Here is a 20,237-nt window from a genome sequence, read left to right on the forward strand (position 1 = left end):
CCTAAAATTTGGTATAGGGTCCTGTTTCGGCTCAAAGACGATCCCTATTGATTTTGGAAAAAATCGGTTCAGATTTAGATATAGCTGCCATATATATTTTTCACCGATCTGGTCATAATTGGCGTTTATATCAACCGATCTTCCTCAAGTTTCGTACATCCAAATATTTTATGGGTCTCGAAAAACTTGCAAAATATCAGCCAAATCGGTTCAGATTTAGATATAGCTCCCATATATAGCTTTCGCCCGATTTACACTCATTTGCCCACAGAGGCCAATTTTTAACTCCGATTTAGTTGAAATTTTGCACAGGGAGTAAAATTAGCATTGTAGCTATGCGTGTCAAATTTGGTTGAAATCGGTTCAGATTTAGATATAGCTCCTATATATAGCTTTCGCCCGATTTACACTTATATAACCACAGAGGCCAATTTTTTGCTCCGATTTAGTTGAAATTTTGCATAGGGAGTAGAATTAACATTGTAACTATGCGTGCCAAATTTGGTTGAAATCGGTTCAGATTTGGATATATCTCCCATATATAGATTTCGCCCGATTTACACTCATATGACCACAGAGGCCAATTTTTAACTCCGATTTAGTTGAAATTTTGCACAGGGATTAGAATTAGCATTGTAGCCATGCTTGCCAAATTTGGTTGAAATCGGTTCAGATTTAGATATATCTCCCATATATAGCTTTCGCCCAATTTACACTCATATGACCACAGAGGCCAATTTTTAACTCCGATTTAGTTGAAATTTTGCACAGGGAGTAGAATTAGCATTGTAACTATGCGTGCCAAATTTGGTTGAAATCGGTTCAGATTTGGATATATCTCCCATATATAGCTTTCGCCCGATTTCCACTCATATGACCACAGAGGCCAATTTTTAACTCCGATTTAGTTGAAATTTTGCACAAAGAGTAGAATTAGCATTGTTGCTATGCGTGCCAAATTTGGTTGAAATCGGTTCAGATTTAGATATAGCTCCCATATATATGTTTTTCTGATTTCGACAAAAATGGTCAAAATACGAACATTTGCTTTGTAAAATCGCCACTGCTTAGTCCAAAAGTTGTAAAAATGACTCCAATTTTCCTAAACTTCTAATACATATATATCGAGCGATAAATCATAAATAAACTTTAGCGAAGTTTCCTTAAAATTGCTTCAGATTTAAATGTTTCCCATATTTTTTACTAACATTGTGTTCCACCCTAGTGCACTAGCCGACTTAAATTTTGAGTCTATAGATTTGTAGAAGTCTATCAAATTCTGTCCAGATCGAGTGATATTTAAATGTATGCATTTGGGACAAACCTTTATATATAGCACCCAACACATTTGACGGATGTGATATGGTATCGAAAATTTAGATCTACAAAGTGGTGCAGGGTATAATATAGTCGGCCCCGCCCGACTTTAGACTTTCCTTACTTGTTTTCAATTCAATTATGAGTATATAAATGGCGCTACATGTATCCGATTTTGATTAAATTGGAAATCTATAGGTACTTTAGGTCCATCAAGTGATATGGTATGTATCGGTCCGTGTTTTGACATAGCCGCCCTACGTCGCTCTTAACTGACTGAAAGTACCGCTAGATTTAAAATTTCAAGCAGCGAAAGAAAGTTACGGCTTCCGTGCAAAAATTGTAGAATTTTTGCTATAGAATTCTTGATGTGTTGTTAGATTTTGTAAATATTTTTTGCTGTAGAATTCTTGATGTTTTGTTAGATTTTGTAAATATTCCTTTCCAATTTTAAATTTTCTATAGAAATAAAATTTTGACCAAACTTCCTATAAGTATAAAATTTTGGCAACATTTTCTATGAAAATAAAATTTCGAACACATTTTGTATTGAAAAAAATTTCTATGAAAATAATATTTTGACAAAATTTTCTATAGAAATAAAATTTTGTCCAAATTTTTTATACAAATAAAATTTTGTCAAAAATTTCTATTGAAATAAAATTTTAGGCAAAAAGTTCAATGCAAATAACACTTTGACAAAATTTTCTATGGAAATAAAGTTTTGACAAAATTTTCTTAGAATATAAAATTTTGACAAAATTTTTAATAGAAATAAAATGTTTGAAAAATTTTTTTTTGAGAAAATTTTCTTAGAATATAAAATTTTGACAAAATTTTTAATAGAAATAAAATGTTTGCAAAATTTTCGATAGAAATAAAATGTTTGCAAAATTTTCGATAGAAATAAAATGTTGACAAAAATTTCTATGGAAATAAAATTTTGACAAAATTTTCTATAGAAATAAAATTTTGACAAAATTTTCTATAGAAATAAAATTTTGACAAAATTTTCTATAGAAATAAAATTGTGATAAAATTTTCTATAGAAATAAATAAAATGTTGACTAAATTTTCTATGGAAATAAAATTTGGACAAAATTTTCTATAGAAATAAAAATAAAAATAAAAAAGAGAAATAAAAATTTGACAAAATTTTTCTTTGAGAGAATTTAAATCAATAAATTTAAATTGTAATCTTGATCTATCCGTTCCTTTAAAAGATTTTGATCAAATTTTGGATGTATTTTATTTTAAAAATAAGTACATTTTTTAGTGAAACATTTTGGAAGTATGTATACAATTTAGAAATTAGCGAGTCTGTAAGGATTATATTGTGAATTATCCAAAGACTGAACAAATAAATAAATAAATAAAATTTTGACAAAATTTTACTTAGAAATACAATTTTGACAAAATTTTCCTTAAAAATCAAATTTCGACAAAATTTTCTTGGAAATAAAATCTTGACAAAATTTCATAGAGAAATAAAATTTTGACAAAATTGTCTATGAAAAAAAAAATTTCCTCTAAAAATAAAATTTTTACAATATTTTCCATTTTGCTTTAGAAATAAAATTTTGACAAAATTTTCTATAGAAATAAAATTTTGACAAAATTTTCTATAAAAATAACATTTTGACAAAATTTTTTTAGAAGTTTAGTCAATGCTGAAATCAAAAACACCAACAATGATTAAAGGAAGAAGCCAACAATAACAAAACAAAACGAATGAAAACCAAATAAAATTTTCTGTATAAATAATATAATTAAAAAATTTTCTATGAAAAAAAATGTTGACAAAATTTTCTGTAGAAATAATATAATGACAAAATTTTATTTCCATAGATAATTTTGCCAAATTTTATTTCTATGGAAAATTTTGTCAAAGTTTGATTTCTAAGGAAAATTTTGTCAAAATTTTATTTCCATAGATAATTTTGTCAACATTTTATTTCTATAGAAAATTTTGTCAAAATTTTATTTCTACAGAAAATTTTGTTAAAATTTTATTTCTATAGAAAATTTTGTCACAATTTTATTTCTATAGAAAATGTTGTCAAAATTTTATTTCTATAGAAAATGTTGTCAAAATTTTATTTCTATAGAAAATTTTGTCAAAATTTTATTTCTATAGAAAATTTTGTTAAAACATTACTTCTATAGAAATTTTGCAAAATTCTATAGAAAGTTTTTTCAAAATTTTATTTCTATAGAAAATTTTGTCAAAATTTTATTTCTATAGAACATTTGCTATATTGCTACAGAAAAGTTTCTCAAAATTTTATTTACGTATTTTTGAGTGTTAGGTTAGGTTAGGTGGCAGCCCGACGTATCAGGCTCACTCAGACTATTCAGTTCATTGTGATACCACATAAAATAGGACAACAACACTCAAAAATACGTAAATAAAATATTGAGAAACTTTTCTGTAGCAATATAGCAAATGTTCTATAGAAATAAAATTTTGACAACATATTCTATAGAAATAAAATTTTGACAAAACTTTCTATAAAAATATAATTTTGCAAAATTTCTATAGAAGTAAAGTTTTAACAAAATTTTTATTAATAATCAGAATTTATTCTCATTATTAATTTTGTTCGGCTTGAGGTCATAGAAACAATCGATTATTCATTTGTTTTAATATTTATTTCCAATATTTCGGTTAGTACCACTAACCATCTTCTGGGATTTTGTATGTATGTTCGTGCGCTGCTGTTCGTTCTGCAAGTCACCGTACACGCACACGAACTCACATACAAAATCCCAGAAGATGAAATTTTGGTAGTCAATATAGTTTTTCGAGAGCCAATTTAATTTCAGTGTGAATTAAACCTTGATTATTTTTGTGAGTGTGATTTTGCAGAAATTTTATTCACGAACCGTTTTTATTTCTCACGCACGACATATTTATTTTAGTCCCATTCACGAGAGTGGCTTTGGATTTTGTTTACAACTCATGTGATTCACGCGTGTCTCGAGAATTTCGTGTCACACGCACACCTCTAATCTAAATTTCAAATATTGAGCAAATTCTAATGCGGACTTCTTATAGAATTCCAATTTCAAGCAAAGCTTGTTATAATTGCTGCCTCCATGGCCTAAAGTAGTAAAATCAGAGGATGGATCTGCTAGAGGAGTCATATTATAGCCAGCGAAAATCGATATTTCGATATTGGAAAGACATCGAATAAGAAAATTTTTATACCCTCATCCTATGGTGTTTAATATAAAAATTAAAGCTTTTAAATGTATAGGAAAGTGTTACTTCGAAACACAATTCAAAGAGCCAGAATAGCAGTCACACTTAATCGTATTTCCTTTTTGGCATTATTTTCTCAGAAGCCTTTTAGCTATTCAAGCCAAAGTTCATTTTATTATTGTGCCCTTTTGGTAGGAAATAATTCAGGGATGCTTTACGTTTACATTCATTTCAATAAAAAAAAGCACGACCAAAAAAAAAAAAAAAAAAAAAAAAATGTCAACCAAAGTCATCATTGAAATATTATCATAAAAAAAAATAATATTAAATGTGGATTAAATTTTCCATTGCCTTCGTTATTCCGTATTTCCTATGAATTCTTCAATTCTCTGGCAAAAATTGAAGCTTTCTAAAATATTTCTGCTCTATTTAAGATATTTAATAAATATGAATATTTTAAATATACCCAGCTTTACAGCTTTAAACATATACATACAGCTTTAAACATATACATACATATATATTTTTGTGTAAGTTTTAGAGAATTCCTTTGCTAAATATTAGCATATTTAAATAATTTCTTTGCCATAGAATTCCAAGAAATTTTATTCGAACATTGAGAAAGCAACTTATCAAGCATAACTATTTGCAAAATTCCCCTATTAACTAAAACCAAAACAAGGCTAAATTCTATGACCAACAATTATTTCGCGGAATTGATAACATTTTTATTTTCTCGTTAATCTGCTTCTTTGAAATTCTCTAGTTGTGGATATATTAGATACTGGTTGCAAAATCGGGACTGGGTGGCGTAGTGATATTATATGAAGCTATGATAGAAATACGTATACGCCCCAATGATTTATAATTGCGTTCGTTAGTGGTCGTTGTGGCAAAAGTACATCTCGAGGGAGCTGTCTAAAATACGAGAAAGGTATACACACATACACATAAATGATGAATTCACAAGAAAATCCACAGTAATTAATGTCTATCAATATCCAATTTCACACTATTAGACTACCATACGTATTTCGTAGAAAATATGGCCAGTGCGTTTTATACACATATCTATTTCACCAAAATTCTCCGATTTGCTTGAAATGTTCAGGGAAAGTTAGAGGTGGTGTCTGGAGAAAGATCCAATACTTTATTTTTCGATATTTTGTCGGGGCCCCTCCCCGACCCCATTTACTTGACTTTAGCAGTACAGCGAAGAAACTTCTAAAGTAATGAATTAGGACGAAAAACCAGCCTGTATTGGTATCAGGCCAACATAAAAATAGCTTCTATGTTTTAGTTAAATTTTCAGAATATGTGTGAAATTAATATGGGGTACCTGATTTTTTTATATTTAGACGGAGAAGGGGACTTCCCCATTGCCTACTTTTTGAACGTTAGACGTACGCTCTCTGATTTGCTTGACATTTTTAGAGCCATACTGAGAGAGGATAATATACCGCTGAAAATTTTTGTGGTGTTCGCTCGTCGCCCAGAAGGAGACGAGATAGACACATGGTGTATTTGGCAAAAATGCTCAGGGTGGGCTCCTGAGTCGATATAGCCATGTCCGTATGTCCATCTGTCCGTCTGTCCGTGAACACATTTTTGTAATCAAAGTCTAGGTCGCAGTTTTAGTCCAATCGACTTCAAATTTGGCACAAGTATGTGTTTTGGCTCTGAATAGAACCCTATTGATTTTGGAAGAAATCGGTTCAGATTTAGATATAGCTTCCATATATATCTTTCGACCGATATGGACTAATACGGTCCCAGAAACCAGAGTTTTACCCCAATTTGGTTGAAATTTTGCACTAGGAGTACAATTAGTAGTGTAGTCATGTGTGGCAAATTTGGTTGAAATCGGTTCAGATTTAGATATAGCTCCCATATATAGGGAGCTATATCTATAGGGAGCTATATCTAAATCAGAGGCAAATTTTTTGCTCCGATTTAGTTGAAATTTTTCACAGGGAGTAAAATTAGCATTGTAGCTATGCATGCTAAATTTGGTTGAAATCGGTTCAGATTTAGATATAGCTCCCATATATAGCTTTCGCCCGATTTACACTCATATGACCACAGAGGCCAATCTTCTACCCCGATTTAATTGAAATTTTGAACAGGGAGTAAAATCGCCACCGCGAAGTCGAAATGTTGTAAAAATGACTCTAATTTTCCTATACTTCTAATACGTATATATCGAGCGATAAATCATAAATAAACTTTTGCGAAGTTTCCTTAAAATTGCTTCAGATTTAAATGTTTCCCATATTTTTTTTACTAACATTGTGTATTAGCCGACTTAAATTTTGAGTCTATAGATTTTGTAGAAGTCTATCAAATTCTGTCCAGGTCAAGTGATATTTAAATGTATGTATTTGGGAAAACCTTTATATATAGCCCCCAACACATTTGACGCATGTGACATGGTATCGAAAATTTAGATGTACAAAGTGGTGCAGGATATAATACAGTCGGCCCCGCCCGACTTTAGACTTTCCTTACTTGTTTTTTACTAACATTGTGTTCAACCCTAGTGCATTAGCCGACTTAAATTTTGAGTCTATAGATTTTGTAGAAGTCTATCAAATTCTGTCCAGATCGAGTGATATTTAAATGTATGTATTTTGGACAAACCTTTATATATAGCCCCCAACACATTTGACGGATGTGATAAGGTATCGAAAATTTAGATCTATAAAGTGGTGCAGGGTATAATATAGTCGGCCCCGCCCGACTTTAGACTTTCCTTACCTGTTTTTTATACCCACCACCATAAAATGATGACGGGGGTATAATAAGTTTGTCATTCCGTTTTTAACACATCGAAATATCGATTTCCGACTATATAAATTATATATATTCTTGATCAGGGAGAAATTCTAAGACGATGTAAGCATGTCCGTCTGTCCGTCTGCCTGTCTGTCTGTTGTACGCTACAGCCTTCAATAATGGCGATATCGTCCCCAAATTTGGCACAGATTAGTTTTTTGTTTGCAGGCAGGTCAAGTTCGAAGATGGGTTATATCGGTCCAAGTTTTGATATAGTCCCCATATAAACCGACCTCCCGATTTGGGGTCTTGGGCCTATAAAAACCGTAGTTTTTATCAGATTTGCCTGAAATTGGAAATCCAGAGGTATTTTGGGACAATAAAGAGGTGTGTCGAAAATGGTCCGCATCGGTCCATGTTTTGGTATAGCCCCCATATAGACCGATCTCCCGATTTTGCTTCTTAGGCGTCTAGAAACAGTATTTTCTATCCAATTTGTCTGAAATTGAAAATGTAGAGGTATTTTAGGACCATAAGGAGGTGTGTCGAAAATGGTCCGTATCGGTCTATGTTTTGATATAGCCCCCATATAGACCGATCTCCCGATTGTGCTTCTTGGACGTCTAGTAACAGTATTTTCTATCCGATTTGTATGAAATTGAAAATCTATAGGTATTTTGGAACCATAAAGAGGTGAGTCGAAAATGGTCTGTATCGGTCCATGTTTTGATATAGCCCCCACATAAACCAACCTCCCGATTTAGAGTCTTGGGCCTATAAAAACCGTAGTTTTTATCCAATTTGGCTGAAATTGGAAATCTAGAGGTATTTGGGGACCATAAAAAGGTGTGCCGAAAATCGTGCTCATCGGTCCATGTTTTGATATAGGCCCCATAGAGACTGGTCTCCCGATTTTGCTTCTTGGGCTTCTAGAAACTATATTTTCTATCCGATTTTCCTGAAATTGAAAATCTAGAGTTCTTTTGGGACCATAAAAAGGTATGCTGCCGAAAATGGTGCCCATCGGTCCATTTTTTGGTATAGCCCCATATAGACCGATCTCCCGATTTTGCTTCTTGGGCTTCTAGAAACTATATTTACCATCCGCTTTGCCTGAAATTCTTGATCTTCTATAAACTGTATTTATTACCCGATTTGCCTGAAATTCGAAATATAGAGGTATTTTTAGACCACAAATAAGTGTGCCGAAATTGAGGAATATCGGTCCATTTTTTGGTATAACCCCCATATAGACTGATCTCTCGATTTTTACTTCTTGGGCGTCTAGAGACTATGTTTTCTTACCGATTTGTTTGAAATTCTGGAGGTATTTTAAGATCACAAATATGTGATTGGCAAATGGTACCTATCGGTCCATGTTTTGGTGTAGCCCCCATATACACCGATCTCCCGGCTTTATTTCTTGGGCTTCTAGAATCCGTAGTTTTTATCCGATTTGCTGGAAATTAGTAATCTATAATGAAATTTTAGACAAACGAAATTTCCTTTTCTTATAAAGTATTTTCGTTTATTCAACTCTAAAATTCTCTAAAATAGCAAGCGCACTGATCATGAAAATTGCTTCAAACTGAAAGTAAAATTTACAGATTTTACTCATCGTATTTATTTAAATAATGGCGGAAAAAATCTACAGATTTAAGATTTCAAATCAAGGCGTAATTTAATCATATACACGATATGTTTATAATTTCTCTAAAACTTAAACAAAATTGGTTCTCATAAATCTGGAATCTTATCTGGCCTTCATAGGTAGAATCTTTAAAGTTTGTCTTCGGGAGCTGACTGCCTTGGGAGAAGATTTGTCATCAAACCCCCTACAATTCTATATATTATCAAGTAACCCACTACGACGAAGAGTTTTCAAAGTAAACTATCATATTTGATTCATGGTGGTGGGTATTTAAAATTCGGCCCGGCCGAATTTACTGCTTTATATACTTGTTTGTTTTTTTTTTTTTTAATTTTATCTTTCGCCTGGACGGAGAATCGAACCGCGGACCATACAGTTTGTAAGCGAACACACTATCCACTGGGCTACATAGCTGTTATTGTCATCAACAGACAATTATCGCTATAGTCATCAACGCACAAGCAACACAAATAGTCAAGCCGTTATATTTATAAAGCATAGTTTTCGGCGCCCACTAGCCGATGTAAAGAAACTTTATTTGATAGAAACATTAAATTAGTTGGCCACCGTGGAGCAATGGTTAACATGCCCGTCTGGCATACAAAGGATCGTGGGTTCAATCCCTGCTTCGACCAAACACAAAAGATTATATATATTTTTGCATATATTCCAAAAATGTTCTGAAAATATAAATGAAATGGGATGTGTTTTTGGATCAAGCAATATTGATTTTTATTGCAGAAAAAAAAAACATTTTGATAAAAAATTTTTTTTTTTTGGTGTTAATAATTTGAAATTTTCGAAGAATTTCAAAAAACTGCAACAAAAGGAAAACGTTTTCGATACACGTTTTTCAAACTTGTTTTTTTCTAATTGCACTAATGTGATTTAATAAAAATAAGTCTTTCGCTATTATTTACTGTCTACATTTTTACACCTTTATCTCTTTTATGCCTTGGGGGGGAAAATCACCTAACGTTTATGGGTGACTTAAGTACATGATTAAGAGGTAAACCTTTTCTCTATTCAATCAAGTTAATCAAAAAGAAACTATTTTACTTTTCTCTAAGTCATCTTGTTATTCTTTTCATTAAACATTCTCTTGTATTCATTTCTTTTCATTACAGAATAATAAGTTGTGAAAAAGCAAACCAAAAAGTAATCAAATGGAATAAATGTAAATGACCTCTAAATGAGAAAACCAATCTAGACTACAACTAAGAATAGTAGGATTGAAAAGAAATTGCAAATGACAAAAATTCCAATACAATTTTGTACTAAGCAACACTACAGCCTAAAAAGAAAATCCGGATGATTTGTTTGGGCCTTCAAAATTGCATACACTTGACTCGTCTCTCTAAAGCTGTTGCCAATCGTTAACGAAATATTGCTTTTCCTAGCTTATATAATAACATCTTTGTGTCTAACTACAATGGGGTTGTCGTTATCAAAAGTTTGCAAAGATATTGAATGAAGCTAAACGAACTTGGCAAAATCTCTTGCAGCTTTTCTGTAGCAAAAGCCAAAACAAAAAAAGCCAATCAAGCCATTGAAGTAAATTCATAAGCAGTCGAAAGTGGGGAATCACCCTTTTTGCACTTTGTTGGTTGGCAGGGAACCTATAGTAGGAGATTTTTTGGAATTTTATTTCCTTTGACGTTGATAGCCATTAACAGGACGAAACTGAAAGCAGTCTCAGAGGCAACAACAAAATAACTACCGGCAAATATCTTAGTTATCCAGGCTACATGATTCCTGTAAAACGCGACTGGTGATGTTGATGATGATGTTTCCCAGAGAGCGGAAATGGGGGGCTACGAATATTGTGCCATAAAAACCCAAATCCTTTCAAAATGAACATTTAGTGAAGAAACGCAAAAAGAACAAAAACTAAGCGAACGAAGATAGCAAAGGGAAAAAGTTCAATTGCCAGGCCAGTTTTCTCTGTACCCCACCCAATCCCAGTTTTTTTCTTCATTGTGCCATTTTGTTAAGTTGGCATAAAACGCCAAAAATAGAAAACAATCCTTTGAGGAAGGTTACGGGAGACCAAAACAAAAGTAACAACAACAAAAAAGCAATCATCACAAAATGAAAGGATTTTGCCATGCTCTAAACAATGAAGGCTTAAACAGCAGGTCTGCATTACAACACAACAGCTGGAGGCCACGACATCATCAATGCCAGACATCAGTTGCAGTATCAGTTAAGCACCATCAAAAACTCAGGAGTCAAAATCTGTCCACAGACAATGTTCACCATAGTTGTTGCCCCATGGAGATCGATGGCACAGCCCAGGCAGTTGATGATGATGAGGATGAGTTTAGAAATGATAATCCTTCCTTATGCCACCATCATCATGATGGTATGAAAACGCCCTATGAACGTTGGAAAATCTGTCAAGTCAAAAAGATGAGTGACAAGCCCTCATCAAACATATGGAGTAAACTGAATTCCCCCAAAAGGATGAATGATACGAACACTGCCTGTCCTATAACACTGGAAAACTTCAAATCCTTAACAAGACAACCACAACATCATCAGTCTCATTGGAAAAATGAGAAAGTGTTGCCGTCTTCTCAGAGGCAACAATCACTAGAGTTTACAGCAAGAAGTCCAAAAATGTCTCATAATAGTCAAGAATTGCATCAAGAGAACCTTGAAGACCCCAAAAGGGATTTGTTCGATTCGCCAAGTTCCACGTTAAAGTCAACAACAATAAAGCAAGTTAGATTTTCTGATCTTAAAGGATCAATGGTAACAACGACCACATCAGCAGGGCCCACATGTTCCCCCAAATCAACGACAACAAATACCAGGATTAGCAACAACATTTCCCCAACAACCCACCAACAATGCCACTACCAGGATAGCAGTAGCAACAACAACAACATCCATGACCATCCACAATGTGGTAGTGAAGGTCCTTGTGGTGTTGCCGGTAGCCATCAGCAATGTCATTACCAATGCCAACATCAACACCTCCAGCAACAACATTATCGCTACAAAAACCATGCCGCCAATGCCTCCGAAACATACATTTGGCGACTCAGGCGATTTCTTAAAACAATTACAGCTTTTGTTGTGGCTGTAAATGCCAGAAGCAGTGGCAACAGTAGGAATACCAAAAACAATACCACCACCACTAGCACCACCAGAAAAAATACCTGGTCTACTGCCGATTCTTCAACAGTGATTTCCTACAGTGACAGACAAAGAGGAACCTCATCACCTAGAGCATCTATCTCTGCCAACAAATATTCACTGCATCCATTGTTTACGCCATCGTCATCCTCATCAACATCAACATCAACATCAAGGTTTTCGTCCTTTTGTTATCTCTCAACGATGTTTATGGTCATCATGGTCTTAATTTATTCCTGCCCACCAACGAATGCGTTACGTTTGGCCGGTGGCATGAGTAAATCATCGGTTGCCAACAAGGAACAACTCTATATTGGTCTCATTGCCCCACATACGAATTTTGGAAAGCGTGAATATCTAAGAGCCATACACACAGCCGTGAGTGGTCTGAACAAGACACGTGGAGCGAAATTAACATTTTTCAAAGATTATCAGTTTGAGCCACGTAATATACGTTTCGACATGATGTCCTTAACACCAAGTCCAACGGGTAAGTACAATAATAACCACGGACTATGCAGAGACTAAGTGCTAGCCATTGTGTCCATCAAAGTCAAATTAAATCCTCGAATTTATGTCTTACAATTTGAAGTGTAAATTGGAAAGTTTTAAAATGTCAAGAAAGCATGATAACATAGTGCGAATGAGAGGGTGACATTACCCAAATGAATGTAATTAAATTGTAATGTTTAGAGATGTAAACGCTTGACTATTATATCGTAGAGACGAGATTTTAAATACAATTATAGAATATTTGACTAAAAAGGTACCAAAACTGGGTAACCACTAATGATTCCTCCAGGATTACAAGTAATAAACATCAGCATTATTGGGTATTTAAAAATAATAAGTTACCTGTCCAGACCTAAAGTCATTCCTTTTGCATTACCAGTACCAAAGTTTTAAAAATAGTGGATTGCCATTCACAATAATTATCGGTTACCAGTTGCATACTACAAACACACATAACAAATGGTAGATTTTTTTACTGTTTGGTAGATTGGTAGAAATCTTGATGTTTTGGTAGGTTTAGCAAAAGATTCCTCTCCAACTAAGAGGTACTTCATAACACGGATTTTTATAGAAATAAAATGTTGATAAAATTTTGCAAAATAAAAGGTACTTCTCCAACTAAGAGGTACTTCGTAGCTTTTCTATAGAAATGAAATTTTGATAAAATTTTCTATCGAGATAAAATTTTACAAAATATATATTTTTTTTTGTTTCATTTTTTAGAAATGAAATTTTGATAAAATTTTCTATAGAGATAAAATTTTGCAAAATATAGTTTTTTTGTTTGGTAGTTTCTTATTAAAATTTTCTCCAAATTTTGGTAGATTCTTTTTAGGTCGAGTGGCAATAATGACCCGGGTACGAATCCTGCCGGTACTCCCATTTGTAAGATCATATTTTTGTTTGTTATACCCTCCATCGTAGGATGGGTATTAAATTTGCATTCAATTTGTAGCACATTGTAATGTTGGTTTCAGACCCCATAAAGTGTATGTATTCTGAGTCCTGGTGAAATTCTGAATCGATCTAGCGAGGTCCACCCGTCCCTTTGTTGAAACCACGCTAACTTCCGAACGAAACAAACTTGAAGCTAAGCACAAGTGGTAGTTAGTGACGCAGGTCAGATGGTATTGCAAAAAACTATCAAAAATTTTACCAAAAAACTATTAACTAAAAAAATTTCATTTTGAAAAATTGGAAGTTGATGCACAAACATTTCTTTTAAAGCCCATCCCAGAATCCCCCATTGAGTTTTTTTCCACTTCCGATGTAGCCCTTTTGGCCAATTGCACAAACATTTCTTCTAAAGCGCATCTTGGGATCCCCCAATGATTTTTATACCCTGCTCCACACTGTGGAACAGGGTATTATAAGTTAGTGCATATGTTTGCAACACCCAGAAGGAGACGAGATAGACACATGGTGTCTTTGGCAAAAATGGTCAGGGTGGGCTCCTGAGTCGAAATAGCGATGTCCGTCTGTCCGTGAACACATTTTTGTAATCAAAGTCTAGGTCGCAGTTTTAGTCCAATCGACTTAAAATTTGGCACAAGTATGTGTTTTGGCTCAGAATAGATCCCTATTGATTTTGGAAGAAATCGGTTCAGATTTAGATATAGCTCCCATATATATTTCGTACGATATGGACTTATATGGTCCAGAAGCCAGAGTTTTACCCTAATTGGCTTAAAATTTTACACAAGAAGAACAATTAGTACTATTATCAAGTGTGCCAAATTTCATTGAAATCGGTTCAGATTTAGATATAGCTCCCATATATATCGTTCGCCCGATTTACACTCATATGACCACAGAGGCCAATCTTTAGCTCCGATTTAGTTGAAATTTTGCACTGGGAGTAGAATTAGTATTGTAGCAATGCGTGCCAAATTTGGTTGCAATCGGTTCAGATTTAGATATATCTCCCATATATAGCTTTCGCCCGATCTACACTCATATGACCACAGAGGCAAATTTTTAACTCCGATTTAGTTTAAATTTTGCACAGGGAGTAGAATTAGCATTGTGGATATGCGTGCCAAATTTGGTTGAAATCGGTTCAGATTTAGATATAGCTCCCATATATATGTTTTTCTGATTTCGACAAAAATGGTCAAAATACCAACATCTTCCTTGTAAAATCACCACAGCTTAGTCGAAAAGTTGTAAAAATGACTCTAATTTTCCTAAACTTCTAATACATGTATATCGAGCGATAAATCATAAATAAACTTTTGCGAAGTTTCCTTAAAATTGCTTCAGATTTAAATGCTTCCCATATTTTTTTACTAACATTGTGTTCCACCCTAGTGCATTAGCCGACTTAAATTTTGAGTCTGTAGATTTTGTAGAAGTCTATCAAATTCTGTCCAGATCGAGTGATGTTTAAATGTATGTATTTGGGACAAACCTTTATATATAGCACCCAACACATTTGACGGATGTGATATTGTATCGAAAATTTGGATCTACAAAGTGGTGCAGGGTATAATATAGTCGGCCCCGCCCGACTTTAGACTTTCCTTACTTGTTTTTTCTACTTCCGATGCAGTCCTTGTGGACAAGTATTAGAAAGAACGCAATCAAGCTAGTTTAAGTGCAAATTTTTGACAGTTAAATTTTACAAAAAAATAGAAAACTAATAAAAAAATAAAAACAAGAGAAAATTAATACAAAAGTAAAAAAATAATAATAAAAAAATTTATTTCATCCCCGTTGAGATTTGAACCTGTGTCATTTGACTTTTTCGCTTCCATGGATGTTCTTTTGAGAACATTTTGCAAATTACGAGAATTTTTAATTTTTTTGTTGATTTTTAATGGAAAAAATATATTTATACCAAAATATATGACGAAAATATAAAATATGCATGTCATAAAAATATTTTTTTTAGAAAAATATTTGATAAAAAATGCCGCTGTTGAGATTTGAACCTGCGTTTCTTATCTTTTCGTTCATACTAATAAAGAACATGGCGAGAAGCAATTAGAATGTTATTCATTGGTGTCATATTACGATCATATCACAAACATTTGAATTGACCTTTCGACGCTTTATGTTCAATGGCGTTTGTGGCTGAGTGTGCTAAGGCGTTCTGTTATGGTGCCAGCAAACCCAGGTTCAACCCCTGGTCGGAGCGAAAAAGTTTTTCAAATTGTAAAAATTATATGATAGGAAAATAATTGTGTAATAAAACATATGGATGGAAAAAAGTGAAATTGGTTGAAAATTTTTTTTTTTGCATTTTAAATTTCTTCATTCAAATTAACTTCCAGGGCACAACTTCTAAAGCAATGCAAAGGATCCAAAAAGGGTGTACTTCCGTCCTATGACAAGCCCATGTAAAATTCAGTGGAGATGATCCAAGTTTGCACTACTTCCGGATCACAGATTGGAGATCCAAATTACTTTTTTGGAAGCTCTTTTTTTGCTGGGTTTATTGTATAGAAAATTTTGCCAAAATTTCATTCTTAAATTTTTTTTCTATACAAATTTTTGTCAAAATTTTATTTCTATAGAAGATTTTGTCAAAATTTTATTTCTATAGAATATTTTGTCAAAGTTTTATTTCTATAGAAAATTTTATGAAAATTTTATTTCTAAATTTTGTCAAAATTTTATTTCTATAAAAAATTGTATCAAAATTTTATTTCTACAGAAAATTTTGTCAAAATTTGATTTCTAAATTTTGTCAAAAATTTTATTTCTATAGAATATTTTATCAAAATTTTATTTCTATAGAAAATTTTGTTCATAGAAAATTTTGTTAAAATTTTGTCAAATTTTTTTCTATAGACAATTTTATTTATATAAAAAATTTTGTCAAAATTTTATTTTTTATATATTTTTTATATATATTTTATTTTTTGTCATTTTTTTTTCTAAATTTTGTCGAAATTTTATTCATTGTTTTGTAAAAATTTTATTTCTATAGAAAATTTTTAAAAATTTTATTTTTAATTTTTTTTTCAATTTTGTTAAAATTTTATTTTTAAATTTTGTTAAAATTGTATTACTAAATTTTTTCAAAATTTTATTTCTAAATTTTGTCAACATTTTATTCCTATCAAAAAGTGTGCCAAAATTTTATTTCTTTAGAAAATTTTGTCAAAATTTTATTTCCATAAAATTTTTATTAAAATTTTATTTCTATAGAACATTTTGTCAAAATTTTATTACTATAGAACATTTTTTCAAATTTTCATTTCTAAATTTTGTTAAACTTTTATTTCTACAGAAAATTGTATCAACATTTTTTCTTCTATAGAAGATTTTGTTCACAGAAAATGTTGTTAAAATTTTATTTCCATAGAAAATTTTGTAAATTTGTTTTTATAGAAACTGATATTTCTATAAAAAAAATTTTAGTTCTAAATTTTGTCAAAATTTTGTTTCTAAATTTTTTTGAAATTTTATTTCTACATTTTGTAAAAATTTTATTTCTATAGAAAAATTTTCAAAATTTTCAAAAATTTGTCAAAATTTTATTTCTAAATTTTGTCATATTTTTTATTCCTATAAAAAGGTTTTTCAAAATTTTATTTCCATAGAAAATTTTGTCAAAATTTTTATTGTTTAGAAAATGTTGTCAAATTTTATTTCTATAGAAAATTTGTCAATTTTTTTTTCTTCATTGTTGTTGTTTTTTTTATTTCAGCTTAAAACCATACATTGACTAAACTACAAGTGTAGCTTAACCAACAGAGGAAAATAATGTTTGTCAAATTTATTTGGGCAAAGCCCTATAGACTGCAAGATGGTTGGATGGACGCACGTTTCGGAATTACCACATTCCTCATCAGCACCCTCTACTTGCAGCAAAACTATCAACCAATTATTAGAATAAATTCAGGCAGTTTTAATTAACCCAAAAATAAACCACACACTTTTTTTATCTACCAAACAGTAACAAATCTACCATTTTTTGGTACAATTCTACCAACTGTGGCAACCGTGATTACAAATGGAAATTATCGGACCACTTTAAATACAACCGCCAAATAAAGTCATCCACCATATGTGACATTCTAAACCTTTTGGATCCGGTTGAAATTTAGTACGCGATATTGGTATGTGCCCTCTAACAACCATGCACTAATTGGTCCATATAGGTCTACAATTATGTACAGCCGTCTTATAAACCTATTCCCAGTTTTGAAATCGTGAAGCTCTTGTTGTTGTTGTTGTTATAACAGTTTTTTAATGTAGTTTCATCAATTTTGTTGTATGCTTAGTAGTTGAATTAGTAGCCAGATCAAGGAACTCTGCGACAAGGATGGGGTGTGTTCAGAGTGATCTGGCGTGAGACGTGTAGGCTTAGCTTGGCAAGGTGACGAGTGTCATGTGGACCTTGATTACAGATGGGACACACGTCAGCTACGCTGCTATCAATCACTGACAAGTAGGAATTGAGGCGGCTACACTTGCATGATCTTAGTTGGGCCAAAACTACCCTGTTCTGCCGTGGGAGTTCTCTCTCCTCCGGTGTTATGGGCGGTGGTCGAGCTCCGAGAACAGGATTAACTTTTTAGCTTCTCACCGCTTCAGCTACAGTATCCTCATGAATCCTGTTCAGACTGTCTGGTATGCTGCCTAGAGGCTCTCTTTTATAACGCTGGATCTCGCGCTCTAGAAGTTGAAGGTCAACCCTTACATTCCTGGGTGGAGGTATCCTATCCACAAGATGGTGATTTGGATGACAACTTTGATAGCAACCCAAGAGGTACTGCTTTGACAACATATAATTGTGTCGACGCACTGGGATGATCTTGGTCTCCACATAAAGGTGATCGAGGGGTGTACTGCGGAGACACCCTGTTGCAGTTCTAAAGGCAGCATTCTGACAGATTTGTATGTCGCTCGTTTGAGGTGTCCACACTGGCGCTGCATAGTTTACCACTGACCGGTCAATTGCCTTATATGTAGTGAACAAGGTTTCTTTGTCCGTATCCCAAGTGCTGCCGGCAAGCGACTTGAGGACCTTGTTTCTACGGCGGAGCTTATCACAAATTGCAGTGGCATGGGCAGACGATAAAGGCTGTCGAATGTGACCCCGAGAATCTTGGTGTATTTTGTGGTCGAAATTACTTCGCTGTCGACTCTGACATTCAACTGCCAGCGTACTTCCGCCGTCCATGTAGTGAATAGTGTGGCTGAGGATTTGGTGGGAGATATCCTCATATTTCTTGCAGTCAAATAACTGATCAGCGATCGCATATGTCATCGACAATCCCACGGCGGCGGGTTTTCTATACCGGATTGACCCGATGGATCCTACCCATTGGCCAGCGGCTGGCACATCAGTGTACGTGTGGTTTCGTGAAGCTCTTTTAGCCATGCCATGTTATATCCTACACACTATAATGACTTTCCACAGAAACGTTGACTGGTTTGGACAAGGCTCCGAATTGTGTAAATGTCGCCCGATTTGGCCAAATATTGTACCAAAACCAATTAACCACCTATCTTGGCGAGATCTATCACATTTCATTGTCAAATCGCCACTGCTAAGTAGCAAAAATTATAAAACTGGCTCATATTCACCTATTTCTCTAATACATATTTATTGTCCGATAAATCATAAATGCACTTGTGTGTAATTTCAAAAAAATGGCTTTAGCTTTAAATATGTCCCAATCGGTTACGATTTAAATGCAAGTTTATACAACTTTATATGGCTCACAATTAGTTGAAAGGATTTGAGATAGTATCAAAAACTTTGGCCTACATAGTGGACGAACTGATATATGTGGACGAACTTGCAGTTTAGAAGACAATGTTAAATGATTTCCTACAATTTGTCGTCAGTAATTATTACCACAGTCGAAGTAACAGGTTGGCTGATAAGTCCCCGGTCTAACAAGGAAAAACATATTTTTTGTCAAAATTCGTTTTTATTATTCAACATAGTTCCCTTCAAGAGCGATACAACGATTATAACGACCTTCCAATTTTTTGATACCATTTTGGTAGTACTCCTTCGGTTTTGCCTCAAAATAGGCCTCAGTTTCTGCGGTCACCACTTCATTGCATCCAAATTTTTTCCCTGGGACCATAATTTTGAGGTCTGAGAACAAGGAAAAGTAGTTGGGGGCCAGATCTGGAGAATACGGTGGATGGGGAAGCAATTCGAAGCCCAGTTCATGATTTTTTGCCATCGTTCTCAATGACTTGTGGCACGGTGCGTTGTCTCGGTGGAACAACACTTTTTTCTTCTTCATATGGGGCCGTTTTGCCGCGATTTCGACCTTCAAACGCTACAATAACGCCATATAATAGTCACTGTTGATAGTTTTTCCCTTCTCAAGATAATCGATAAAAATTATTCCATGCGCATCCCAAAAATTAGAGGCCATTACTTTGCCAGCGGACTTTTGAGTCTTTCCATGCTTCGGAGACGGTTCACCGGTCGCTGTCCACTCAGCCGACTATCGATTGGACTCAGGAGTGTAGTGATGGAGCCATGTTTAATCCATAGTCACATATCGACGAGTTAACAGCTGCAAACACCGCTCAGAATCATCAAGACGTTGTTGTTTTTGGTCAAATGTGAGCTCGCGCTGCACCCATTTTGCACAGAGCTTCCGCATATCCAAATATTGATGAATGATATGACCAACACGTTCCTTTGAT

General features: G+C 33.5%; 1 protein-coding gene across 1 annotated transcript in view; it reads left to right on the plus strand.

Moving 5' to 3' along the window:
* LOC142225125 (uncharacterized) overlaps nucleotides 1-19,256 on the plus strand; it is an 87,817-nt gene extending 68,561 nt beyond the window's left edge. The window contains exons 2-4 of the mRNA XM_075294901.1: nucleotides 10,076-12,582; nucleotides 18,894-19,016; nucleotides 19,225-19,256. Coding sequence (XP_075151016.1) covers nucleotides 11,040-12,582; nucleotides 18,894-19,016; nucleotides 19,225-19,256 — 1,698 coding nt within the window. The 5' untranslated portion in view covers nucleotides 10,076-11,039. The remainder of the gene's footprint in view (nucleotides 1-10,075; nucleotides 12,583-18,893; nucleotides 19,017-19,224) is intronic.
* Nucleotides 19,257-20,237: the final 981 nt, after the last annotated feature.

The sequence above is a fragment of the Haematobia irritans genome, chromosome 2 (genome assembly GCF_050003625.1).
Source record: "Haematobia irritans isolate KBUSLIRL chromosome 2, ASM5000362v1, whole genome shotgun sequence".
NCBI lineage: Eukaryota > Metazoa > Arthropoda > Insecta > Diptera > Muscidae > Haematobia > Haematobia irritans.